This window comes from Rhipicephalus sanguineus, chromosome 8 (assembly GCF_013339695.2).
Source record: "Rhipicephalus sanguineus isolate Rsan-2018 chromosome 8, BIME_Rsan_1.4, whole genome shotgun sequence".
Taxonomy (NCBI): Eukaryota; Metazoa; Arthropoda; class Arachnida; order Ixodida; family Ixodidae; genus Rhipicephalus; species Rhipicephalus sanguineus.
Window position 1 is genome coordinate 36,783,699 of NC_051183.1, and position 27,271 is coordinate 36,810,969.

General features: G+C 44.8%; 2 protein-coding genes across 2 annotated transcripts in view; one reads left to right on the forward strand and one right to left on the reverse strand.

Moving 5' to 3' along the window:
- The first annotated feature begins 391 nt into the window (after positions 1 to 391).
- Positions 392 to 27,271, forward strand: part of LOC119401726 (serine/threonine-protein phosphatase 4 regulatory subunit 4-like) — a 92,550-nt gene continuing 65,670 nt past the window's right edge. Inside the window, exons 1-7 of the mRNA XM_049418117.1 lie at positions 392 to 832; positions 2,316 to 2,364; positions 3,305 to 3,413; positions 4,698 to 4,771; positions 5,220 to 5,326; positions 5,964 to 6,071; positions 10,624 to 10,745. Of these exons, the coding sequence (XP_049274074.1) occupies positions 750 to 832; positions 2,316 to 2,364; positions 3,305 to 3,413; positions 4,698 to 4,771; positions 5,220 to 5,326; positions 5,964 to 6,071; positions 10,624 to 10,745 (652 nt within the window). The 5' untranslated portion in view covers positions 392 to 749. The remainder of the gene's footprint in view (positions 833 to 2,315; positions 2,365 to 3,304; positions 3,414 to 4,697; positions 4,772 to 5,219; positions 5,327 to 5,963; positions 6,072 to 10,623; positions 10,746 to 27,271) is intronic.
- On the reverse strand, positions 19,821 to 26,127 carry LOC119401727 (peptidyl-prolyl cis-trans isomerase). The gene is made up of 5 exons (XM_037668661.2): positions 25,980 to 26,127; positions 25,402 to 25,432; positions 24,378 to 24,563; positions 24,153 to 24,228; positions 19,821 to 20,162 (listed from the first exon to the last, which is right to left on the reverse strand). Exons 1-5 carry the CDS (start codon positions 26,046 to 26,048, stop codon positions 20,030 to 20,032), a joined length of 495 nt encoding a protein of 164 aa, XP_037524589.1. The 5' UTR covers positions 26,049 to 26,127; the 3' UTR covers positions 19,821 to 20,029.

Sequence of the window (27,271 nt, forward strand, 5' to 3'; positions counted from 1 at the left end):
CCTGCTTCATTTATGACTGCTTCTTTCACGTAGTTAAGCGCTACAGAAATGGTGTCCCGATACTAGCGGCTGCAACTGACCTGGTCGAACGACCAGTTTCTAAGCGGCGCTAATCTTGAAGGCGATGCTTTCGCAGATTGAGTGCAGCGAAACCGAAACTGACCTAATAAAATCTAGCTGTACTTGATAGCCATTGCGTTTGACGCATCATGTTTTCAATGTGAAAGTGGAAGAAAGTTCCCCAGCAACATAAGATCTTGTTTCGTGCTTTAAAAGCTAGAAACACGTCATTGACGTCATCTTTAAAGACCAGAGATCCGTACACGGTATTATCATCATCGTCATCTTATTGCTTGTTTTTGCACGTGTTTCGGCGCTCGCCAGATGTTTTCGTTTTGCTGTTGCGGGCGCAGACGGATCACGACTCGCAGCCGCATTCGTCCTTGAGAAGTTCCTTCCGCTTATAGCACTACAGGATACAGAGAAAGAAGGATGAAAGAACGTCACCAATCGCCCGTACCTGTGCATACTTGAGTAGCGCTAACGACGGAGCTCCCAACACGAGGAAAAATGCCTACTACTACTTCGCGTAGCGCGCCGACTGCTTTGCGGCTGCCCGCATCTTTCGCAACGTCAACTTGGGACGCGCTTGACAACTCCAACAGCTGACGCGGGACGAGCGACTCTTTGTCGCTGAGAAGGCTGGGGCCGCCGCTCTATGAGTGACCCCGGGAGCGCTAATTTGGGCCATGGTGCCAGCGAATGCGTCGGATCAGCCGCGCGAGATGGCTTGCTCGTCGCCGCCTTTGACGCCGGCTGAGGACGGTCGTGGGTATGTCCTCCTCCTAGAGAGTTTTGATGAGTGAATTTGCTACACTAGCGCTGTACTACGCAAACGCGGCAAATTTTGTTGGCAATCGTGCATCGATTAATTGTTCGTTGCAGTGATCGGGATCGGGTTTATGGACCGCGATTGGCTGAGCTCCGCGTCTCATGCGCATGCCAGTCGCGATGAAAAAACTCGATCGCGATTGTAAGTGCGCCGTGTGACACCCGCCGGTGTCACGCGGTCACATTCGATCGCGATTGGCTCATTGATGCAAGCTGCGCAGGGTAGCTAGCCAATCACGGTACAACACTGTGATCTTGTTGGCCCTGAAGCCCATTTCGTATCTAATTTCTTGACCGAGATTGGCTCCTTTCCGTATCATGCGCAAAGAAGCCAATCAGTACCAAAAACTCGATCGAAAGTGCACGTGTGGCACCAATGTGACGCCTGTGTCATGCGATCGTTTTCGATCGCGATTGGCTCGTTGGTGCAAGCGGCGCAGGGTAGCTGGCCAATCACAGTCCAACAATGTGATCATCATGGTGATTAAGCCTGTTTTGTATCCAACTTCTCGACCGTGATTGGCCCCCTTCCGCATCATGCGCATATAAGCCAATCACAGTCAAGAAACTCGATCGTGATCGAAAGTTCACCGTGTGACACTCACTTAATGCAGGTGTCACGCGGTCACTTTCGATCCCGATTGGCTCATTAGTGCTAGCGTAGGTGGCCAATCACGGGCCAGCTAGGCGATCGTGAACGGACTCGATCGCGATCGAAAGAGTATGTACCTTGTGGCACCAGTAGAAGTTGCGCCAGTGTCACCCGACGCACTTTGATCGCGATTAGGCTCGTTTCGGGTCGAATTTATCGAGTGCGATTGACTCCTTTCCGCAGCATGTGCGAATGAGTCAATCATAGTTTCCATGTTTTCTCGAGGATCATGAAGCGTCGACTGAGAGGCATTTGTGGCTACAACCCGGATTGTAGCAAGTGCAAGCATGGTTGATGGAGTGATTTGTCGGGCTTGTTTTCCGGGTTCTTGCTGCAAAACGCCAATGGAATAATTAAAACCCAGATAATTATACTGTGCACAAACTGTTATGAATGTAAGGCATAGTCGAACCAACTTTTAAATGCGCATCTCAGAGTGTATGTGAAAAGATCTGTAATGCCTTGCATCTGATCCTGGCGTGTTCTCTTAACATCTCCCAACAGTGCCAGTTTGAAAGAAAGAAAAGTCTATTATTGCCTTTCATGACTGTAATATTGGCTCTGCCTTGCATAATCTGTGGTATTTTCCATTAGTGAACCATTTCCGGTTCTCACTATCCGCATGTTTGAACAGTAGCTCACACATATTTATCTAATGTATCAAGAATGTTTTAGTGCCCGAGTAGGTGCTATACAGCTACAGTGCAATGTGTGCATGCATGCATTTTGATCAGTTGAGTCATTATCAAGGTATTTTTTGTCCGTTTGACAGATCCCCCGACGAGCATGACACTCAGACGACGTTGCAGCCAGCACCGCAGGTACGAGTGCATTATACGGCCAACTGTGTATGCCTTTGTTTATGTGTACATGTACGAATGAGTTCATGCTGCGCACTTCCAAAAGTCAGAGGAGTCTACATGGAAACACGTATTGTCTGATTGGTTCGTACAGCACATCAGTAAGACACAAGTGCCAAAGTGGCACTCTGTTTGAGCACAATGATGAATGACTGCCGGAGTTCGCGGCCTAGTAGTTGTAAAGCCATCTCTCGTAATGCTTGAACTGCATGTCTCCTTACCCTAGTACCATAATACAGTAGTCCTCCGGAATAGGTTTTTCTCTGCTTACTTTATAGTTTAATCAAGTTTGTAGTCAACACTGCAAATATAAATAAGCAATGAAAAAAGAAAATGGTTGCGTACGTGCTAACTTACAACTTCCAGATACCACGCACACATACAAATAGAGAGCTACTGGCCCAGTGTTCCGATATCTGTGGTCACACAACTACATGTCATTATGCTCTTCATGAAAACAGAATATCTGATGTAGAGCAGCAGCAGTGCTCAGCAAGAGTCATTTGCACTTTGGCAACAACAGGTATAATATGACTGTGCATGTGACGGTAGTGGTTTATTGGCTGCACATGTACACATAGACGGATAGATAAATATTTATTCATATAGGTATGTTGCATTAGATGTAACGCAGACAACACAGTGAGAGCTGTATTCCGACTGACAGTTCATCACTCACAGTCGCCTCTCCAATTCTTTCTGGTGGAGGCAGTCTCCTTCGCGTTCTTTAGCCCTCTCACCATGGCACTGTTTATATCCATTCCCTGAACACTTCCATAAAGCTCGCATGTTTCCCGTTCTAGTCAGTCCACTAAATGATACCCCTGCCCTTGTCGTTCGCATCGGCGGACTGACCGTGTCACTGGCCGCATGTGACTGCTGAACAAAACTTAACGTGCAGGATGGCAAGTCACTGGCTCAACTCTTTGATGGCGGCACACTGGTGTCCCAGTCCTTCGCACAGTCACTTCTGCAGAGCATCCTATCCAGTGTAGAGAGCAGAGACCCTGGTGAGTATGTTGCACATCAGCTTCTTATAAAGTGAAGCCTTCCTCTTTGCATGTATGAAAGTAATATGCACCTTGAACGCAAGTAGGTACAGTCAACCGCAAAAGTTTACGGAGCACGTGGCCAAGAGCTTCTTCGTGGCATTTCCACTACGTCGGCAGCAACTGACAGCGATGCTACGAGCAGGAAGCATCCTTCCGTTAATCGATGGCCTCGCTATTTCATCATTCTGCACAAATATTTTACACCTTTCAGTTTTCAGCATGACGGGCTCTTCGGCAGCTGTGGCTGTGTGCTTCTGCCTTGAGGGCAGTCCCTCAGCATAACTGTTGTCGTTCGCAATCATTCTCAAAAATTGATACCTACCCAATGGCACACCATTCGAGGCATGCTTTGATTGCTTTGACTCTGCTATCAAAGCAGAAGTGTGGCAGTAATATTGCAGATGAGCGCTTTGCGTGAAAACAACAAAACTAACAATGCGTTGTGGGGCAGCAGAAGATTGATGTGCCAGTTAATAAATAACAAGAAGACCCATTTCCGGCCGAGCGCTGCTGTCGGCTGTAGGGTGCGCATTGTTTGGTGGCACGTACAGACAGTTTAGCACGTGCTCGTGTGGTCCGTAAACGTTTGTGATTGACTGTACCTGCAGACATACTTACACTGTAGTGCCACTAAGCACCCCTCTATTCTGTGCAGTAAGAAATGAAATCCTTCATAAAACCTAAACATATAATGTCGCTTCACAGGTACCTCTATAATACATCAGCATTCTTCATTGAATAGTTTCTTAATTTGCCTGATATTCTTTTGTTTTGCCATTCGGTATGTCCCACAGTGGCTTAAGAAGTGCAGAATACTTAGATATACTAGTAATGTACATGTCGAACATCTTTGTGCATACACCTGTCATTATCGTGCTTCCATTGACAAGCATTACACACGCTAGTGTCATACCTGCGACATCACTGTGTAGACCTCTCTCACTGCGTATCTGCCTGATTTAACGTTTTCATTTAGGTGCAGCTTGTTCTTGGCATATCTATAAGGAACATAAGAGCTGCTTGAGGTTAAATTTGCAACCTTTGCGATGGATAAATATTGCTTAAGGTTGCCTCCTATGTAAACCGAAAGTAAACACAATTATTGCATCACTGTTGGTTATGCAGGATTGCTTACATGCTACTCGACTAAAGACTTGCTTCACATAGGTTCCAACTTCAACTTTGTTTCTATGTAATTTATTTTGTTCTGCCTCATTTTTTAAAATCTCTCGTACCGATTAGTGGTGGCCAATGCCTGGGCTGACACACTACTGGATGTTCTTGAACTTCTACCAAGGGCCACAATATCCCAGCAGGTAAGTCAGGCATTGCTAACTGCAGGCATGGATTCAGGTTTTGTTTCAAGACAGACGAGGTGGGAGGGAGGGGTGTTTTCGTTTTGAGATTGATGATGAGACGAGTATGGATGCTGGTGTCCAGCAACAACAATAGTAAATTTATGCACATCTCAGTTATTGTTCAACAACACATAAATTTTTTAGAAAAAAGCATTGCCATTCAGGCATGCCGCATCACGGCCGTGTTAGCCACATAGCAACTGATTTTCTTAGGCATATGGGGACAGCAGTAACGCATCTGTGTGTCAGTTTTGGCTTTACACAAAAGGGACATTATACATTAATGTTAAAGTATACAGGTTAGCTGTGTGCAGGGGGCTGAATGATCACTGCTTAATATAGTTTGCTAAGTAGTCAAATACAAATGGGCAGGTGTCCTTATGTCTGCAATTAAATACGTTCGCAGGTGTTGCCGGTGGCAGTACAGAAAGGGCAGCTGTCCCAGTCACCCCTGTCTCGTCTCGTCTCCTGCCGTCTGTTAGGTGCAGTGGCTGCGCTGTTGGAGCCAGCTGCGTAAGTGCTATCAAGCTCTCTCATCTTGCATGTAAAGGCCAGCCATCACAGTATTTCATATTGCCTGAAACTGCTTTTAATTGAGTAGTATATGCATGTGAATCAAACTTACAGTGGAAGAGTAAAGCTTGACAAGCTTGAATTAAGGCAAGAGTTTTCCATTTGCACATTGTTCTACCGTGCGCACAAACTGAAACTCGAAAATTTAGGGCTATGTAATGCACATACTTCTGTTTCAGCTGTCGACAGTTCACGTCATATCGGCGTTGTTTTGACTTGAACACATACATCAGAGCTAATGTTACCTTTAGCGCCCAGATTTGCAGCGACATGACACGGTTATCGTGAGTAATTGCTCAGTTTTTATGATAAAAAAAAAACGATGTCGCTTTTCTATCTGTGAGTACAGTACCTTAGCACTGTTCACGTTCATCATTCTGTTGTTTGGCCATGACTGCGGTCTTGCTGCCGTGAATTTTTTGGGTTAATACTGATAATTTAATCTGATGACTCAGGATTCTGCTTCTACTGTGTCATTAATTTGTCTAGGGTGTCATTGTTAGGTTTCATGCACACCTCTGTGTGGCAATAGAATGTTTAGTTTTAACCTTATCGTGCTCGTGGTTATGTTCACAAGCGTACAGAGGGAGCTCTTGCCACTGGCTGAATCACTATGCCAGGATCCTGATCCAGATGTTCGGGCTGGCTTGTGTTGTCAGCTGGGCACTCTTACTCGGTCCGTCGGGTGAGTGCATGTTGCTTACTATCATGATGGAGTTTAAAGAGACACTAAAGTGAGGTTCAAAAGAGTGCTAAGCCGGGCTAGTTGGTAAGCGTTCATATTAAATTTACAGCGCGAAAAACGAGAGACAGAAGAAGAAATACTACACAGTGCTTGTCCTGTGTAGTATTTCTTCTGTCTCTCGTTTTTCGCACTGTAAATTTAATACGAACTAAAGTGAAACTGTTGAATTGGTTTAGATTGATAAATTTTACTCTGAAAACTCTATAACTTCGTTAATTACACCATCATAGGCTTAATGATAGAGGAGAAAATCAAGGTCAGTCTCATTTTTAAATTTCATGCCGAAATCTCTGCACGGGACGTCATGGATTTCAAAGTGCATTTTTCATATTTTGGCGACATTCGCCTGACGATTTTCCCTGAAACTTGGCATATTAAGTTGGACCCTTCAGAGGACAATGTACTTCATTTTTATCGATTAGGAATGACATAGGTCCTAGTAGAAAATAGAAAGAATGCAAAATTTATCCTTGAGGTTTATATACACCACATATTCGCGTTTTTCAAGCCTGTCCGCTCTTCGCGACAGGGCAAAATTTGAAGAAACTATCTCATTGCAGAACTGTATCTCGCATCAAATTTTTATGTCGGCTGTATTACCGTCACTACAAAATACCGCGAGAAAGTTATTTAACTGAGCCCACCATGCGGTCTGGTCGTACAAACCACAATAAAACAGTTAGGCAACCATTTAGTAATAACAACACACATCAATATTCTCTCTTTCCCCATGCAATTTCACTATGGAATAAATTACCAGAGGAAGTAGTTAACGATAACACAACAACATCGTTCATCCAGCTTTTAAATAACCTTTCCTTTGACCTGTAAAATTATTTTTATACTGTGTCGCAATGAAGGTAGTTGCTTCTTGCGTTCACTTTTTCATTTGATGCATAGCCTTATTGATACATTTGCCGTAAGTGTTGAATTGTTGTAGTATGTACATGTTTTCTTACTGTTATGTTACTGTTACGTGCCGAATCGCAAAGCACATTTTTTTTGCTTATTGATTGTAAACAACATGTATTCTGCAACATACGTTGGCGACAGTTGTATAAATTGTTGTTGGTATTGAGTGGGCCTGCAGTATTTGTAAATTAATAGAAGAAAGGTAGACGCCGTCAAAATCTATGACATCATGGGGATTGGTGCGGGGACTTTAAGGTGGCATAACTACATGCATTTTCTTTTTGTGCGTTTTCTCGCTTACCAAGCATCTTCTGGCAGCAAGTGTGGTGATTTCGGTATTGTGAAAGAGTAATTTATTAGTACGAGAAAAATTAGTGTCCCTTTAATACAGGAGAGAGAGAAACAAAGGGGAAAGGCTGGGAGGTTCGCCAAGCACATGCTTGGTTGGCTGCTGTATTTGCCAGGTTGTAGATCGACCTATTTCATCAAAACCTGAATTCCGAAGTTAGGGGTCTGCTTACAGTCGGAAATGAGACTAGTGCCACCTAACGGCTTGAAAAACGAGAATCTGGGCCACTGTGGCGTGGTTAAACATTATGTTCGCTTCTTGGCTCTGCTTGTGGCATATAATTATTGCGTGCTTGTATTGAAGCAGAAAACATAAAGCTTTTTTTTTTTCTTTTTCAATTATTACCAAGTCATCTTCGCCGCCAGGAGTGCCACTGCTGGTTTGAAGTGCAGCTCTTCCATGAACAATCGGTGCTCCCATAAGAACTATGCACGTCATTTTTTAACTGTCAATCGATGTAAATAAATTTCCATTATGGCATGCACTCGTGCTTTTTTTTTTATGTACAATTTTTTGGGTATCGACCTGCATTCGAGTCGACACAATCGTGTAATGAAGAACGCTGATTTGGGCTAGTTGGTTAAAGTGCATTTTTTAAAAATGTTTGCAGGGCAAGCGCGTTAAGTGCTGAAGGAACGGCGACACAGTGAAGAACGGAAGGCAAAGAGCGCTCGTGTGCGTCCCTCTTGTCCTTCCGTTCTTCACTGTGTCGCCTTTCCTTCAGCACTTGCACGCTTGCGCTGCAAACACTTTTCAATGTGCACAATCTTGTAAATATGGTAGCCTACAAATGGAGAGGGCAAAATATGGAATAATATAGATAAGCTAGAGAAGAAAGAACAAAAGTAAGAAAAAGAAGAAATGACCGTGCAGTTAGTGTCAGCACACAGAACACGAACCCGCACTGGTAGTTCACAAACGTTTATGAAGTCTGGTCAACTTCAGGAAGCACAGTATGGCTTTGTGGCCTTGTGTAGGCACAAATGCTTAGGCTAAGGCCCCAAGATCTTGTGTTCCAAAAGCAGTCTTCCATCCAGCTGGCCGTGTAAAGCACGTCGTTGAGTTTTGAAGGATGGGCAGGGTCACAGAAGGTGTTCAGTTGTCCCCTCTCAGCCACAAAAGTTGCATGTCGCAATGTTGGCCATCCCAGTGAGAAAACAATTAGCATTCATAACACTAAGGAAAATACTGTGTTTTCTCGCATATAACCCGTACCAAGAAACAGAAAAAAGGTGCTTAAAAAGCGGGGGTGCGGGTTATATGCAAGGAAATACGGTATATAGTATAACCTCATTGATACGTTCGCGTTTCGTACGATTTCTTTTGCCACTGTTCGCAGTATTGTTATCGAGCAAAAGTGCACAATGTTTTAGTGAATTCAGATTATACGTTTTCCTGGATATCGCGTTTTTTTTTTAATCGAATTTTCTCCAAAACCGTATGAACGAGGTTCTATTATATATCTCTCTATGTGTACAACACATGTAAGCTGTACAATCGCACGTTGATAAAATGAGCATGGACATCATAAACAAGTTTCATCTGACACAGAATTGATTCATCATACTGATACTTAAAGGGATACTGAACAAAATTTTCGCCGCCGAGATAAATGACTCAATTGAAAGATTGGGTGCTGAAATTTGTTGAAACAATCTTCATTTCAGCCAGAGACTAGCAGAAAATAATGAATTTAATGCATTTTTCGCGAATTGGCGCGTCTAGCGGCCGCGCCGCGAACTAGAGAGGAAGTGATGCGAAACTCCGCGGATAGTGACTCGCCAACCGTGCTCGCAGCAAAATCGCTTACCAATCGACATCGCAAGCCGCCACCCGCTGCCGCGCGTCTCTCCCAAAACGTGTTTTCACGGTCGGGAAGGTGTTCTCCGTGCGTGTTCTCAACCGGCAGCCAACGACGCCATTGCCGCGCTCTCGGCCGTATTACGGTCCCTAGAATAGACTGTTTTCTCAAGCGGAGCTTGCGCCCACGTCTACGAATTTGCCGTCTGTGTTGTGTGCTGCTACGTAATGTGAACGGTGAAGCACCTGACACAACGCAGAATGCCTCAACGCTGTTCTGCGCTAGGGTGTGCCCTGTCATACATTTCCAACAGAGCCGAAGCTTCGAAGGATATGGATTCGCGCTGCGCGCCCATCGCAGCCAACGTGGGTGCCTTCAAAGCGTGACTTTTTGTGCTCTGAACACTTCGAGGATAGTGACTATGAGTTACTGTGTAAATTGCTGGTCCCGGCTGCCGACCCACGTTGGGCTACGGCGGCTCGTCTGGCTCGTCGTCCTTGCTGTCGCTTGACACAGCAGAACGGTCACATGCATATGGTTGTATTTGGCGCATCCGTTTTGGAGGCCCGTCGAACTCGGAGTCGCAATGACCGCTCGTGAAACCACTGTCTCTCGCACCTTGCATCTTTGCGCTCTCGCGACACGCTCGGTAGTTGTAGCGGTTTTTGAGGAATAAGCGCTATTTTGTTTCCTATGTGGGGAAAAGAGGACAAGGCTCAGCTATGCTCAGCGCCACACCAGCCACCCTCGGTTCTTGAGAGGAGAGGTGGAGAAAGGAAAGTGGCAGGGCAGGAGAGAGCGTGCCGGTTGCCCCCCCTCTTGCTGGAGCACTCAACGTCACGTCCGCCGACAAGCGCAGTGGCATGCAGCCGCCGTGCTCTCACAATCCACTAAAAATACGGCCAACTGCTCGAAATTACGTGAAATAAATGCTGCGTACAGGAACAGTCGTGTCGTCCGAGTCGAATGTAAGTGTTTTCGTAGCTTTTTCAAATTTTTGTTCAGTATCCCTTTAACTGCATTACAGTAAAAAGAATATTTTCCAAGGGCATGGAAGTGTAGTCCAAGGATGCTGAGAGCTTGATGGATGTGACACAATTTGGAAATCCAAAGTCGTGGGACAGATTTACACTGACATAAAACAGGAGTGATTGGAGGTTGTTGAAAGAGACCATTGTTATAAAGTAGACTCTTGTTAAACGGAACCTGAAGGGACCAGGAAATTATGTTCCATTTAACGGGATTACCATTACTGAGACAGGAACAGGGGTGTGTAATATAAGTACGAAACCAATCATATTAAAAGCAGTTCCTTTTAATAGATTTCCGTTTACGGAGAGCTTACTGTACAGAGTATACGTAATCTACTCCAATGATAATGACGTAGCAACACAAGGCACGGGTTCCTCAATGCTACGTTGTGGTTCTAGGCTGGGATTGACAAAGCAATACCTGCTGCCTTGCCTGGTAGAGCTGTCAGGTGATGTTGATGGCGCTGTTCGACGTGCTGCGCTGGAGGCTACTGTTACCATGCTGGGCCTGTTGGATGACGGTATGCTTTCTTTTTACAGCAGTTGCTTGTACGAGTTCTCTTAGCTTCGTGTCCATGATTCAGCATCCAAGTGTGCGTCGTTATACATTCTGTCCTGTCCTTTGGTACTTTTAAAAGTACGCGAAATAGAAACACTAAGTCAGCTTGTCGCAATAGATTATTCTTTGAGAACTCGGTTGTCATAAGTTTAATTATCATGGCTTCATTACCAGATGAGGAAGTTAAAGTCCCGCTTTTAAAGCGCTCACCGAAAGCGCAAAGCTGCTATATTAGTTTGGCATCATGTAATGTGTTTTTTCTAGGCTGGCGAAACTATTTTTGGCTTGAAGTGAAGTTGAAGTGTGTGGCAATTAGTATCGAATAATTTTGAAGTGTGTATGAATAGTAGCAGGTCTTAAATAGTAGTAAATTATAAGCAGTAAAGTATGCTCCATTTAAAAATTTGCCATACTTGGCCTGTATAAGCCCATAAAAAAATATATATATATCGGGGTGTAGGTAATATGTCCACTTAACCTTGAAGTGTGGCTTCGCAGCAGTTCCGATATTTTTTTTTAATTGGTGATTTCACAGAATAGCAGTCCTTCGCTGCAGTGAAACCACCTTTTCATGCGGGTTACATACAGCAAAATACGTCTGTTTGTTCGTTTGGAATATTTGAGGTTTCGGAAGTTTTAAATTCGTGTCCAAGTGTATTTGAATATTGTAATATTTGTTGGAATATTCAAAGTGCTGGATTATTTGCACAGGCTTAATTTTTCCGTATTTTGGATCTATAAAAGTTTCCAAAAAAAGTCATGTCATGCCTCTGAATGCACTGAAGCACAATTTAATTCGTTATTATTGATAAAAAGGTGTACGTGCTGCAGCAGATACAGAATGTGAGAAGAGCCTGCATTACTAATGACAGCAGATACAGTAAGAATCTGTGATGTCATGGCTAGTTTGTGTTGGAATTTCAAGGCTGTGACACCGCCTTGAAATTTAGTGAATTTTCCAGCCCTGATCAGGGCCTATCAGGGTTGGAAAAGTGGCTGCTTCCCTACTTCACAAGAATTTTGACGATTTATCGCATAGTGGGTTCCTATTAAGTGCACTTCTCTTGGTTGCCAAGGAAGCCCATAAGGCTCCCATGATCCATTTCCTCAGGGTCTCAATGAAGTTAATTCTCTCTCTCTCTCTTTCTCATGTTAACTTATGTTATAAAGCGTGGTGGGAGAGTTGAATAACGACCGGGCCTCACACAATGTGAATTACATAACTAGTGGGTCGTTTAAAGCTTCCAACCCATTACAAAGGGTTCAGCCATAATTCTTCATCGTCATCAACCATCGCATCAACCAAGTGCACATAATGCCTTGCATATGGTACCTCGCTTCTCCGCAGAGTGACGAAATAATATCGTGGTGGGTGTTTCCCAACTTCACAAAAATTATGATTTGTGGCATAGATGGTATGTTGTTAGTGTACTTGTATTAGTAGCCACGAGAGAATTTATAACTGGCTCTAGAAATGCCGCTCTTCCAGCTTTCGCTGTGACTGTGCTGTGCTTTCTGCGCAGGCCTGGCGTTTTTTAAGCTTTCTATAATCATATCATGTCTGTAGCAGCATCTTCAGGTGCACGATGCCTCAGGTGCACGATGCCTTACTCTGCATCTTGGTTCACTGATGAGACGTCATCTGAAATTTGCATAGGTTATATGCAACAACTAGGCAGAGGGAGGCCAGAAGCACATGGAGGTACATCACACCGAAACGGCTTGTTCGAATTGCGTAAGAGAGAAACATTCAGCGCAAGGCTTGGCTCGACTACTACTACTACTTCGTGAATGAATGGAAACATGGTATGCGTCGAGGAGGCAGTGTCAGTATTAAACGTTTTCTAAAAAGTTATTCAAGGAAGTATTGATGTGCCTCACCGACTACACGAACACAGATATAACGAATTATCGGTTATAACGAAGTAAATGAGTAATAGTCTTGTCATAGCTACAGTGGTACAAATAAACGTTTATAACGAATTTTCGGATATAACGAAGTTATTTTCGTGGCAGATGTAACTTTGTTATAATGAGGTTTGAGTGTATGTGGTATTACCAAATGAATGACTTTGCATGCCTTTGGATGGCCATGATGTGGATCCCATCTCAGTTGGCTTTGTTTAGTACATATCTGTTGCACTGCTGAGGCACTCAAGGGTTCAGTACGTAGCCTAATCATTCCAGGACAAACCTACCTTGTGCCGTGGTGCTGAGTCGCACCCATTGTGCCATTCGTACAGCTGCCGCATCTTTCTCCAAGCTATTGTGTATTCCCATATTGTTGAGACAACCATTGCTTAAACTGGGAGGCTGAGTGCAGTTTTGTATGCTCCTCATAGGAGAAGGCTCGCTTGGTCTGTCTCACACTTCCATTTAAGTTAGTATGGGGTCCGGGGGGGCTACACGAGGCGACTGAAGTTGTTGCTTTCTTGAAGGCCCACGGGATGAGTATCTCGTGTACAACTCCTTTAACGTTACTAGCATGTGTGCCTTCGTACACTTTTGTACAAGGCCATTCATTATGTTCAGTTACATAACACTTAGAAGTGCAGCAGACAACTGATGTGACAAGATATGCATGAGTAAATTCATGCATTCCAAACCCCTTTTGGATGTATGGGCTGTTGGGAGTGTCTTCAGATAGCACTGAATGGTGCAGTGTGTGTAGGATTCCCATGCTTTAGGTCAGTGGTTCTCAAATGGGCCTTGGTTCCGCGGAGACCCATTTAAATAAGCCACGTACTTCACGCTGCATGCTGTGTCGTGACCCCTCCCCCCCCCCCCCGACCTTACTTTCACTGCAAAGGGTCCCTCATCTATTCCACCGGTCCAGAAGGGTCCCCGAAAATTCATGGCTGAGAAACAGTGCTTTAGATAATGACTGGTTCTTAGGGTTGCAGGGTTACTGTCATAATCCTCAGAGTTAGTGCAGCAGAAATTGAGGTGATGTTTGAATGGAGGCAGGCTTCGGCAGCTTTGGTTTCACACCTTTCGAGTGCTTAGACTTCGTGGTAATTCATACCAACTAGCCCAGTTGTCAACCTTGCTACAGTAGACGTCCTGGTACACATGGCTGGGCAGTATCAAAGATACAGGCATCTCAAATACTCTTTTGGTTTCTACATCACAATACTTTCGGCAGGCCTATAAGAATCTGTATTTTTGATACGGCATCTGATCTTGAAGGTACATGCATGACCATAGTCACTGAGGCTGTAGCAATATGTGGCATTTAAAGCACAACATAAAAACCACATATTTATGCCAATATTACGAATAGCCAAACATGATTGAGGAAGGCAGCCACTATATGTGGCAGTGGTAATAACTTTTAATAATTAATTTACTAACCCTTTGCGGTATGCTCTCGGGAAGCACCTGCCGTCACCGAGCGGATCGTCCTGTCCGCTGCCAGTACGCCTCCCGACAGTGGTCCGGACACTGTTGCAAGTGCTTGTGCTTAAGCACTTGTGTGTAAATGCTTACTGTTGTAAGCGGTAGTTCAGTTTCGAACTATTGCTGAAGGACTGGAAAAGAAACGAACAGAGAAAAAAATAAATATTTTGCTGTCCGTCAGCATATGCGAGTGCGTTTTCATGTGGCACCTAAAATGGGTAAAAAGTTCCAGATCGGACCAGTGATAACGTAGGTGTGAGTTATAGACCACAAAGGGTTAAATATAGTTGTTAGTTGGCATATTATAACTACAAAAAGAAACATCCTAGTTAGCTAAAAGCTTTTTGCTTAGTACAAGTGGAAAAAATATGTTCTCAACATGTCTCAAGCAAAGCAACGCCTATTCTAGCTAATAAGTTCATATACTATGCACTGCGTGGTGTAAAAAGATATTGTTTGGAACAGCAATACGTAGCTGCAAATTTAAGTACTTAAAGGGGCCCTGCGTCACTTTTGCTACTGCCTTATTTAGCACTGCAAATGTGTGTAGTAATGAATGCCGAGACGAACGCAAAAAGAATTATACGAATTGGTGCACGAAAAGTGAAGTTATTAGTCCTCAAAGTTCAAAACACAAGCAGACAACGAGAAACGTTCCTATTTGCATTTCACTCCCTGCTGACGTCAAAGGCCGGTTCCAATCACTGCGCATGTCTTATAAAGACATACCGGAAATGTCACCTCATGGTGGCCTTCACACAGTACATTGCTACCCCTCTTTTTGACGGCATTGTTAGAGTACCAAAATTGGCCTATTTTCCCACGGACAGGAAAGTGTTAAGGGCCCTAAAACATTCCTGAGAAAGCTTGTCGGGCAGTGCAGATAGCAACATCACGATATGGTGCTTTTGTGCACTTGTGCGATGAATGTGACATCATTGAACAGCACCGTAATCATCGGTTGAAATTATGATCTACATTCGTATGTTTTTTTTTATTCGGGAAAAAGCTACGGCATTACTTTTACAACCATTTCAGGTGCCGTACTGGCACAAGGTGTTGAAATATGGAAATGACGTACCAATATGCCTAGCACTTAGTTCACCAATGGCTTCTCTATGGAAGCTGTTGCAACAATGCAACACTTCTGAAATCCGATTGCACATTGCCTGATTGCTTGGGACCCGGAAACGCCATCAGCAGAATGAGCAGGCTTGGTAAGCACAGCACGTCGACTCCTGCAAAAGCCACGAGGCACCCTGTGATATCATTGGAAAATGAGATGTGGTATCTAAATGTGCCAAAATTTGAGTCGAGAGTAACTGCAATATCCGGAAGCAATAACATGGGTTTTCATGCAGAAGTTACTACAATACTTTTTTCTCTTTCACCAGCATCCTGAGAAGAGATCATAAGTGAATAGGGAGTGGGTGAGTGAACACATTATTGATCTGGCATATGGCCCGAGAAGACATGCTAAATGCTTTCAGCCAATTTGCAGAGGCTACAGATGAAGTCATGCTTGCCCCATTTTTTTTTCCTTCAACACCTAGCATTCAGATAACTGAATACCCTTAGATGGGTGCAAGCAGTACCACTCAGCACTTTAAATAACAAAACCTGGCTTCAGCCATCGGTGCTCCATGTATTTCTATACTGGCATCCTCACGAACACAAAGAAGGAAATAAGATATAAAGGAGGCCTTCTGGCGGGAAAGAAGTTTGCAAGCAAACTTGCAACAGCCCCATCAGTGGAGCTGTATCGAATGTAAGAAGTATCTTGAGATAGAAATGGCAAGTATTGTATCAGATGTAATTATTTTCCTAAGCTCTTGAATGTCATACCGTATTTGCTCGAATCTAAGCCGATGTTTTTTTTTTTTTTTTTGAAAAACGATGTGCGAAAGTGTGTGCATGGGGGGGGGGTCGACTTAGATTCGAGTACCAATGTGATTAAGTTTTTTTTTTTTCTGGCCTTGCGAATTTCGGGGGTCGGCCTACAATCGCGGGCAGGCTAGATTCAAGTAAATACGGTACTTACCTTGCAGTTTTGCCCAACGTATAAATCACTGGTGCCAGCCTGTCATACGAGTCAAGGTCCAGCCAGGGCGCACCGAAACAATGTGGTGCCATATGTATTGGCAAGAGTCAAATGACAATGGCAGAGCTGCACTTGCCAAGAGGTTTTGTTACTGGAGATCAGGCAGCACTAGCCATGCAGCTCTCGGTTGAAAGCTCACAGGTGTATTCTTCCCACAGATGTATTTTAAGACCCAAGGTTTAAATGTACATATTGGTGGTGAACTTGTAGACTACATTGCAGAGAGGCAAGAACCACAGTCCCAAAAAACCCTCAACGCTGCTCTGAGAGAGGGGGAAAAAACAAAACAAAGAGGTTTGGGCCACAATATAACCCAGGCATTCTGTGCCACAGTCGAGTGTTCAACCAGTGCCAAGCCATTGCTTGAAGCTGCTTTGGCAAAGTCATGTTGGGCAAGGAGACACATTAACCAACGTTGCGCTGCCGAAGCGAAGAATCACACCAGGTGTCGCACCGTGTGAACTGTGCGTGTCGTAAAGCTTGAAGAGCCAGGGTAAGGGCCAGTTGGTTGTTCATAGTGTACGCATTATCGAGCTGATAATAGACGAAAGCTACATAGAAGGAATGGCACGGGACAACACAAGCGCAGACTATCAACTGTTTATTTTACAGAATCATGACAAAATATATATACACAAAGAAATGACACTTCCGCTTCTGTTGGTGATAGTGAAAGAGCGCTAATACCCCTGTCACACGGGCACCCGTGAACTCCGTTTAACTCCCTCGTCTTTTCCTCGAGGGAGATGGGGTTCATGTCACATGGTCACCATTTCGCTGAGGAAGTTAAATGGAGCTTTTGGTGGAGGGAGTTCGGTAATGACCATTTCGGCTCGATGCAGTACTCTCGTTCCCAGCCAGCTACTGCTACGCTCAAAACCGCACTATCAAAGTCGTCCTAATGAGCTCAGTTATAATTTTGCTCTTTTTTTGCGCAGCATTTCACGCGCCGTAGTGTAAGTTTTAGTTGTATTTTTTCGGACATCAGCGCTTGTACTCTCCACACCAATGCCTCGCCAAGCCGCCGCTGTGAAGCATCGCGCCATATTTGTTTCTGCACGTGTGAGGCGCACGCACAAGCACTGTGACAGCAATGGTGATTCCGAGCACTTCATAAACACACAAAAGCACGTTTTTGTTGCTTTAAAGGCAACTACACAGGCGAAAAATTGGTCGTTTCGACGAGCGCAGTTTCTGCCCCATGCGGCAACCATCAAAAGATTGCACCGAGCCTTGTAGCACGGCCACAACTCCATTCTGGTTAAGCTCCATTAAGGAGTTCACTGCGGAACGGAGATAAACCGAGTTCGGTGGTGGCCATGTGACAGGGGTACAACACAGGAATCTAGCACTCCTTCACTATCACTAACAGAAGCGGAAGTGTCATTCCTTCAGGGCAAGGAAGCAGATAGACCACGAGACACGTGGGCGCCGGATTGAGGATAGCTCCTCTCTTGATGTGTATATTACACATGTGTGAGTGTTTAATTTTTTGTTATGTTGTCTCCGCCCCTTTCTTTTTGTGTATATATTTTGTCATGATTCTGTAAAAATAAACAGTTGATAGTCCGCGCTTGTGTTGTCCCGTGTCGTTTCTTCCACCATCATCAAGGAAGTATGCGGCAATGTAGGTGTGCATATTACCTTACGGATGTGTAGTGGGTACTTCACTAAGTCTGCCCACCTTTGACTAGGACACACAGACTAAAGTGCTCGCGTGAGGTGTTCAAAGGGTGTATTTATTGCCAAACATTCGTGAAACAGACATCTAAAGTTCAGAGACCACTAGGTCCGAGAAAACTATAATTGCCCATCAGTTAGAGACTGAATTTGGTCGAACTGCACTGTACATGTTAACTTAAAGGAGCACTGACGTCAAATTTACGCATGTCAAGAGTTTTGCATCCACGAGTAGTTATCTACCCCCTAGTAGCAATTTGCGACCGAAAATGCAACTGAGGGACGAATAGCTATCTGTTTTATTGATTTATATCACCGGTATCTAGCACGATTCAAAACGGCCTGCAAGCCCGCCATTTCTTAGCGCTGGCAGCGCTCCCTCGCGGTCAACTCCAGACCGTGCCCCAGTTTACCACTTGTCCACAGAAAGGAGTGACGTGAGGATCAGCTGCTCAGCTGACATTTCGTCTGCTAGGTGCGCACGTTCAGTAATGCCCTGTCACCAGCGTCGCCGTCAAAAGTATCGACTTGTGTTGAAGACGACATTCTGGAACTTAGAATCACCGTGATATGCGACGTCGCGAATCATTTTCGCTTCAACCCTTTGCAAAACAGCGATTCAGAAATGGATGCTGTTCCAAGCAGCAACGAGGAGGTGCCTGGGGACGCACGCTTGGGCCATACTCGCTGGTGTGTCTCAATTAGCTATATCAGAGAATTTTAGCATGCACGGCATTCCGGTATACGCAAAGGGGTCTATGGAATATCGGCATAGCGAATGCACACCAGCGGAGAAATAGAATATGATATGTTTCTACAATAACAATTCTGTGCTTGCCAGGTTCTTCTTTGCGCCGCCAGATGGCCCCACCTATCCGGCCTCTCACGGTTACGGCTGCAGTAACCCGGTATTACGCTAGCGCAAGGAAGTCCACGGACGAACTAACATTCACTATTAACCGCTACATGCGTGTTTCTTGTTAGCGATTTTATTTATCTATAGGCTACCCCACTTTGATAGCTTGTGGTCGTGTTGGCGTGTACCGTACGTGTAATGAAACGCCACACGTTCTGCTTTTTCTGCGCCTCGACGAACAGGTCCACACTACGCAGCGGTTCCCTGACATGCTGGCACGTAGTCGCTCCGATCGCACTTGCGCTGTGGAGCACACGACAAATTAGTCGATGCGACACGATGAATCGCAAGCACGGATCGGGACAGCAAGGAGAGCTACTGGCTGGGAGTGAGAGCGTCGCCTGGCGTCGGCGCCACAATAAATACACTCAGATCGGTGACGTCACTGTTACTAGCGATCGTCACTCAGGATGGTATTTGCGAAATGTATCACACCTTACATGTAGCACTGGTGTCGATGTCGCAGAGTGATCAATCTTCCGTAGAGCTCTTGTACGCTGTTTGCCCTCGAAATAAAATTACTTCCACGCGACGGACGCCATTCAAATTTGGCCAAGAAGACCTATGCATACCGAGCAATCGAATGAATGGCACATCTTGACCTTAAAATTTGATGTCAGTGCTTCTTTAAAGCTGCCTGCCAAAGCAGCGGGAATATTCAGCTTTTTCCTGAGACTCTTGGTTTAAACTTTCGACACGACTGTACTTGCTTGTTGTGGCTCATTTGTCTTACACGAGTGCAGTCAGGCTTGCACTTTGTTGCAAGAGTAACACCTGCAACATTTTTCACTGCATATAATACTTGCATAGTTTTTGGAATGTGTACATTCTCTAACATTCATGCTCAGTCTGTACTAGCAAATAAAGTGCTGTGTAAATGTACGGTTCATTTCATAGCCACTGCATCAAGGACAGTGGTGGCAAAAGATAAAAAGCAGAAATGTGGGGTGAAAATGAATTTTATTGACAACACATTTACCAAGCGTGTACAACACACAAGTAATCACATTAAATTAATACCAATAGTCGTGTAATTTGGGGCAAGGCAAATAACCAATGCCGATTTGATGTAAGGGATAAAGGAAAAGTGGCTGGAGTGTTGCAAAGGAGCATGAAAGGGAGTGCTGCTGATCTAATACATGGTAACTTATCAAAGCTGACCACAGCTCTGAATAACCAGCCTCGTCTTAGTCGTGCCGCTCAGGCTACCCATGCTCTCCATCTTCTTGACGACTTCCATGCCTTCAACAACGGAGCCGAAGACCACGTGCTTGCCGTCGAGCCTGGTATAGAAAGATATGCAGAGAAAACTTAAGTACACTGCCGAAATTTTACTTTTGCTGAAAGTTGGAAACTAGACAATTGCACACCGCGTGCATGCCCTTAAATGTACAACTTACGAGCTACTCTCGATTTATTAGGTTCATGTGTATGTTTGGGGCCTTGAACATGCCTTCTTTTAAGGTAGGAAGCTGCTTTGTTTTGAGACCAAAGTTGCCAAAAAAAGAAAGTGTATATCTAACAACCGCACATACACTTCAGAAGTTGTTATAAGCACACGCACCATCCTAAAAAGCTACCTCCATGCAATGAAAGTCCAAAATAATGTGATAAGAGTGGCAGCCTTTATACCTATGCATTTTTTTTTTTAGCAGATGTTCTTCAATGGTACGACAAAACAGCGGGCAGTGGAATGCTACAAAATTCTTGGTACAAACTTCGCACAACCAAAACATTGCCACACTGCAAGTAAAAATGTCCTTGGGGAAGAATCAAAGCTGTTGGATGTGGTAGTTAGATGTCCACACTGCGTGCCTAAGTGAACACATTCTAGTGACCAGCTGCAGCATATTTGCTCGGAGAGGCTCTCCCCGATCGGTTCGCCGTCCACAATCCCCTCCAGCCGGTCTCATCTATTCTCTCTATTTTAATCTTTCCTCATCCCTTCCCTTGTGCACTGCTGCTGAGGTGTCCTCCTTGAGAGACAGTTGCAGGGTGCACTTTCGTCTTCATTTCCTGTTTTATTTTAAGTACTTCCCCTCAGCGGCCAGCTGCAACTTGACAGCATGTGCCTCACTGAAAAGCAGTGGTGCAGTGCCGGGCCCGGGGTAGGACTTCCAATGGTGGCATCAAGCCCATTTAAATAAACGAAAAAGGTTGCGACAAAGGGCCATCACCAAACTCTCTATATCTGAACTTCCAACTACCTTACCAGTCAGTGACAGCGAGTGCATTTGACTGAGAAGTGCACGTTGCATTGCAGCCACTAACAGCACCACAAAGATTACAGAACAGCTTCCGTTCTGGTGTTTTCATGGAAACACACAGCAGACAATGATATATTAAACAATACGGCTTTCACATTCTATCAGGTGAGCTGCTGTGATGTCAACATGCAATCCGACAAAAATGTTTCAAACATCCACAGATTAGTGAACGTCACTTAGATCTTAAAGGGGCCCAGCAACACTTTTCCAAGTAATGGCTTCATTGAAAGAGCTTATTGCCTCACGAATACACTGCTACAAAATTTTAGAATCCACGGAGTTGCAGAAATTTGCTACACGCTTTAAGCACTTCCTCTCCTGTCATACCAGCAAGCGTGCTGAAAGCTACGCAGGGAGGGGGATGTCAAGGGGGCAAGAAGGTGCATCCCTTTGTCAGCGCGCATCGTGACCTTCAGCACTTTTTTTTCTTGAAATGCGCAACTTACTTTCAGCATGATCACGTGCGCGGGCATGTGGCGGCGGCGGTTATGGTAACTATGCAGCTCGGGATGCTCAAATCGGCAAACATCTGTGGACTTTGGGTATATGGCGTGGTAATTTGGGTATAGGGGGTGTGCACTTAACGTCATCCGCGAGGAGAGCTAGCGGTGGGGTCGCCATTTTGACGGTCCGCGCACTCTCCGCACGCGCAAAAACTCGCTGCACGCGCTGTGTCAGAGATCCTGTACGGCGCAAATTAGACTAGAGACCTCAGGAACACCTTCTGCGCGCCGACACACGGACAGCACGGATGGCGTGTACGAACGGACCTCTAGGATGGCGCGGCGATGGTGTTGCTGCCTTGCGGATCAAGGCTCATTGCATACCCCCTATATGGCATAATTTGTAGAGAGAAGAGGGAGCAACTTCTGGCTGACTGAGAATTGTAAATTCCAGACCGCATGCTGCGCTATAATGTTTGGCTCACGCGTTCTCAAGAGCCTTGACTACCGATTGGCAGTTTTCCGGCCATACTGAAAAAGTGTTGCACGGCCCCTTTAACGCAATTTATTAAAGGTTATAACTTCTGCCATGTAGCAAACTTTGAACAGAAACTGACAAGCAACAGTTTTCTTAGGACACCTCAATCCTCAAAAAAAAAAAAGTGATTGTAAAGTGACTGGCAGGCACAGTGTACGATAAGCCACTGTCAGCAAATCCGTCGGGCACATGTTGCATGTGTCGAGACAGTGTCGGGCACATGTTGCAATGTTATAACCATTACTATGTTCAAAACTGGCGCATATTAACTATGTTTTACTGACAGGACACGGTGGGCACTTCTGTGCATAATTAGGGCACACTGGGCCCCGTGACAATGGCCCGTTCAGAGCTTTGGTATGATTCACTCTGCAGCCTCTGTGCATTGCGGTGAAACAGACTTTCAGGAACCACTACGACTGCAAATGGATCGGCACAAAACAGTGCTGCCACAAAGCTGAACAACAGTTAACATGGCAGCAGTTTTGGCCTCAGACAGTGACATTTAGGAAAAATCAGACACCAAGGAGGTCTACCGTCCAAGTTTCAGATGTCCCTTTACACATTGGCTCTACGAGACGTGTGGCAGTGCATTTTACATGCATTTGCGGAGGCATCGGAGTCTGCAAACCATTTTGACTTTTTTGAAAGTTGCTCTTGATAACAAATATTTCATATTTATCCAGCACAAACAAGTGCAGCCACCAACAGAACTGCTGCCTCCACAGCTGGTTTGCCATCAACCATGGCTGCTGCACAGCTGGAAGCAGCATGCTAAACGAGAACATGTACAGGAAGGTGTCAACATAAGGAAATATGTGCAACTTTGTGCGCTTCATTTTTTTTTTCCTTTCCGACTTCACTTCTAGCTACTAGACCCTTTACACTACTTAAGCGTGGAGCATATGTAACATGCTTGGTACCTCACAGGGAAACCGCCATTCACCATCAAGACTGCTGGTGCCTCAGGCTAGTCATTTGAATGCACCTGTGCCGAGCAATGGGTGGAGTGGTGGAAAATCGCATGGCAATGCAGGACATTATATGTTACTCCTCCACCTTTCTGCTCATTGCCATGACAGCAGCAAGTACGCTACATTACTTACATGCAAGTGGGGTAGCTCTAGAAAGTTAGAACAAAACAGAAAAATGCACTCATAGCCTGTAGCTTCGCACGAGCCTCTGAACTTCCAACATGCAGCTTAAACGCATAGTTATGAAGCATGCATTGCAATGGGCACTCATGAGAATTTTAGAAGTGACGTTTTAGTACAGTACTCAACAAGCTACAACACTGACAGTACACAGCTTTCACCCTCACAGGTAGTGCCAAACAAGCAAAATAAGCTATATCAACGGGGAAAAAAGTAAGCTGGTTCAAATTGATAAGTCATGTGGATTTGAAACCTACTTTTAGTACCAAGTACCAAGTATTTATTAGTACCAAGACAAAGGTTCCATTTCCAATCCAAAGGTTCCGTTCCTTTCATTCTGAAGATCAAGCAATGGTAAGCCAGTCTAGAGTTATCTTTCGAATATTTCTCTCGTATTGAACCACTGTGCAGCAGGCCACAACCGAGTCTTTCCCTCCTTTAGATTATGATGTCCAATAATTAACTAGGCCCAAACAGACAGTGCCAATATTCAAGAAACTGTGGTAAGCCAATGCGGGAAGCTCTTTCAACACGTTTCCTGGCCAAATGAAGTCGTCGAAGCTACAAGGAATCATTGTAGCTTCAGCAGTAGCATGTACGTACAGGGCGAGATAATTATCGCAGTGACAGGTAGCCCTGAATAATAAGTAGAACTAAAGTGGATTACAACATCTCATCTCTGCGCAGTACAGCACTGGTAATTGAATAAAAAAAAAGCTTTTGTAATTCTGATGAACTTTTATATACCCAGACTAATTACTTCAAGAGTGAGCAAAAAGCTATCAACGAGCTGATAATGCTGATCAAAGGTAAAGCAGTAGTAATACATGATTTTCCCTTGCCGCAAGAGTACAATGAAAACAAAACTTACCAAGGTGTCCTCTTAGTGGTAATGAAAAACTGCGAGCCATTAGTGTCGGGGCCAGCATTGGCCATGGAGAGAAGACCTGCATTATGGAAGAAAAAAAAGCAGCTCAGACACTTGCTGCTTGAGCGGATACGTTTGAGACTGTCGTTATTGGCCTTGCCGATTGCGAACAGTTGAAGTCGCCGGTCTAAGTAAATCGCGCAAGAGAGATAAAGACGGGATTCCTACCCGGTCCAGAGTGCTTCAGGTCAAAGTTTTCATCCTTGAACTTCTCGCCATAGATCGACTTGCCACCGGTGCCGTTGTTTTTCGTGATGTCTCCTCCTTGGCACATGAAGCGGGGGATGACGCGGTGAAAGATGCTGCCGCTGTAGCCAAAGCCCTTCTCTCCAGTGCAAAGAGCACGGAAGTTTTCTGAAGAAAAAAAAAGATCGCGGTAGTCACACGCTATGAGTCGCTGCAGCTGACGACGCTCATCTCGGCTTGCAGCCACTGCACAACGTGACTAGGGTTCTTAATGGGAAGACTCACACCAATAAAGAGGATTCTTTCAGCAATAAGATATGAGCAATCTCGTTTTTTAACGATCATGCCTTCTTAGATATCTTTGTACCGGAAACGCATGCTATTCCGTACCCTACTCGTCACCAACAACACCGGAACCTTCCATTCTGTAGAACAAATTTTGGGCGACAAATGTTGTGTTTTACTGTTCCTTTGTTATTAAATAAATTACTTCAGGCAAAATTTTTGAAAAATGCAGTGCACGTGACATTAGGGAAGTGCTTTTATCATGAGAATGGTGGTTCAGGTATTAATGGAACTGTCTATATGTGTGTGTGTGTGTGTGTGTGTGTGTGTGTGTGTGTGTGTGTGTGTGTGTGTGTGTGCGTGCAATTTATATGCATAGCATCGTTGTCATGTGCGTAGTATTTTGTATTCAGTCACATTTTGCATTGTACTTCGGAATTCGTGCAGTAAGAAACTGCTTACATATATTAGTCTCTGTACATAGCATTACTGTATGTGCATCTTTCCACTTGTACTGCGCCAAACATTTCATTGTCTATGTTCATTGCCTATATGTTCATGGCCTATGTTTCATGGTCTATATTCACCCATGTCCTCGTTGCTTGCCATGTATTAAGGAGGCTCAGGTTCTCCTCAAGTGACAAACGTCACTTTTCTCCCGAGCCTACCCATATCCTTGGGATGAAATAAAATTGAATTGAATGAGTTAGGGTTAACTTACCGGCGGTCTTCGGGGCCACATCCGATCGCAACTGAAGAAAACCACATTGAAATGTAAAAACGTACCACATAACGCACCGAACGCGAGGACACGAAGCTACACAGTCCACCCCGAGGAAAAGAAACAAAATCCAAAATTGCCGCAATGTCGCAACCACCGACTGACTGCGGTGGATAATTTTGGCGGCAAGAGTTCGTTCACATTTTTAGCTACCTTATGCGGCGGTCGAATTTCGCGAAACGCTAAGTAGGCGCCTCAGGGTTTCTGAGAACTCGAGATATGGCACATTTTCCCGACGGATAAGACCTCACGAACTTGAAACAATGACAACGTAAGCCTACATAAACACGCCTTCCGCACAGGCTCTTACGAAATTGGTCACGACAACCACCGCAATAAGACAGTCAAAGTTTAAAAGCAGATAGAAAATCAAAGGTGCTCAGGGACAAATGTATCAATAACTTCACAGAAATTGCAGTGGGTGGCGACAGTCATAATTAGTACGAAATGTGGAGAACAAGCTTTCGTGTTAAAAAACCACCTTGCGATCATACTCAAATCGTATAAAAGTAACTTACCTCAAATACTATCCGTCCCAGTGGGCGGCAATTGGCAGTGACTTCGAAAAACACCTTAGGAAGGTCCATTTTTCCAGCGGCTGTCGCAAAGCTGCAGCTCAAAGGAATAAGGGGCAACTTCAAAATGCCGGCTATCGGGCAGGAAAAACGGCTTGTTTATGTCTACACGCACGTGGTATAGTGTACCAGCGCGCGCTGAGTGTACTAGTAGTACTAGTAGAGAGGCTAGAAGGGTTTGTACTAGCACGTGGGCCATTATTCTCTAGCCACCATAAGTACACTGTACTAGCGTTGCCAGATTGGAAAGGGGCTCCGACACCAACCCTAGAGAAAATTTCACCAGATTTCACCAACACTTCAAAATGGCGACTATGACGTCATTTTTAAAAATTTTTTTAGTGCCACCTTGCGGAGGCGTCCCTGTGACGTGCAAGGTTGGATTGCTCCGCCAGCCCTCTCCCGCTCAGCCCGCAGCCGCTTTCGCGTCTGCTTTTTTATTATTATTGTACTTCACTTCAAAGAAATCAGTAAAATACTGCTGCATCTTTATCGCTGACTGTACGAAATGCTAAATAACTGCTCAGAATAAAATGTTACGTCCTCATAATGCCTTACACAGCGTCCTGACTGCCTGCGTCGTCTGCTATGGCAACCGATACGGAAACCACGGGGGCCGAGCGCGTGAAGAAATGCGGGCAACCTTAAATCTTGCGAGTTTATATGTAAAGGCTAAACATTTCATTTTCAACTTTTTCCTTCACTAAGTGAATTAGTTTCCTAAGCAAGGCACCGTCCGCTTCATGGCCTATCCCTCGGAATGGGTTGAGCCAAAGTACTGCGGAACCAACCAACCAACCAACCGTGCAACTTCGTTCGTTGTAGGTTTGCATATAAAGACGGGCCACGGTTGACACGACAAGCATGGGCAAATATACGTTCCTGTTTAGTACACATAGCCCTATGAAGCACGACGAAAGTGGTTTCTCCGCTTTGTGGGAAGCAAACCAGTATGCTTGGAGATTCATGCACCCGCAACGCCCGCAACCTTTCACATATGATTGGAGACAAACGCACGAGAGCCATATTTATGCGCACGCCCCATTCAGTGTTGTAGCCACGGTGTAAGATATACCGTGGTTGTAGCTAGATAACATTTCACATGAGTTTGTCTGCGGCACGATTTTAATATCTATCTGTTGCTTCTCGTTGCGCGTATTTTCTAAAGTTGTCGCACGATGCATTTTCGATCGCCACCAAGCCACATCGGGATGGAAGATTTTCGACGATTGACT

What these genes read in the sequence shown, in the direction of transcription:
- LOC119401727 (XM_037668661.2), bottom strand. Translation starts at nt 26,048, where the DNA reads ATGGACCTTCCTAAGGTGTTTTTCGAAGTCACTGCCAATTGCCGCCCA. An exon ending in TGTGGCCCCGAAGACCGCCG is followed by an intron (nt 24,564 to 25,401) that starts GTAAGTTAACCC and finishes TTTTTTCTTCAG; the next exon opens with AAAACTTCCGTGCTCTTTGC. An exon ending in ACCACTAAGAGGACACCTTG is followed by an intron (nt 20,163 to 24,152) that starts GTAAGTTTTGTT and finishes TTTCTATACCAG; the next exon opens with GCTCGACGGCAAGCACGTGG.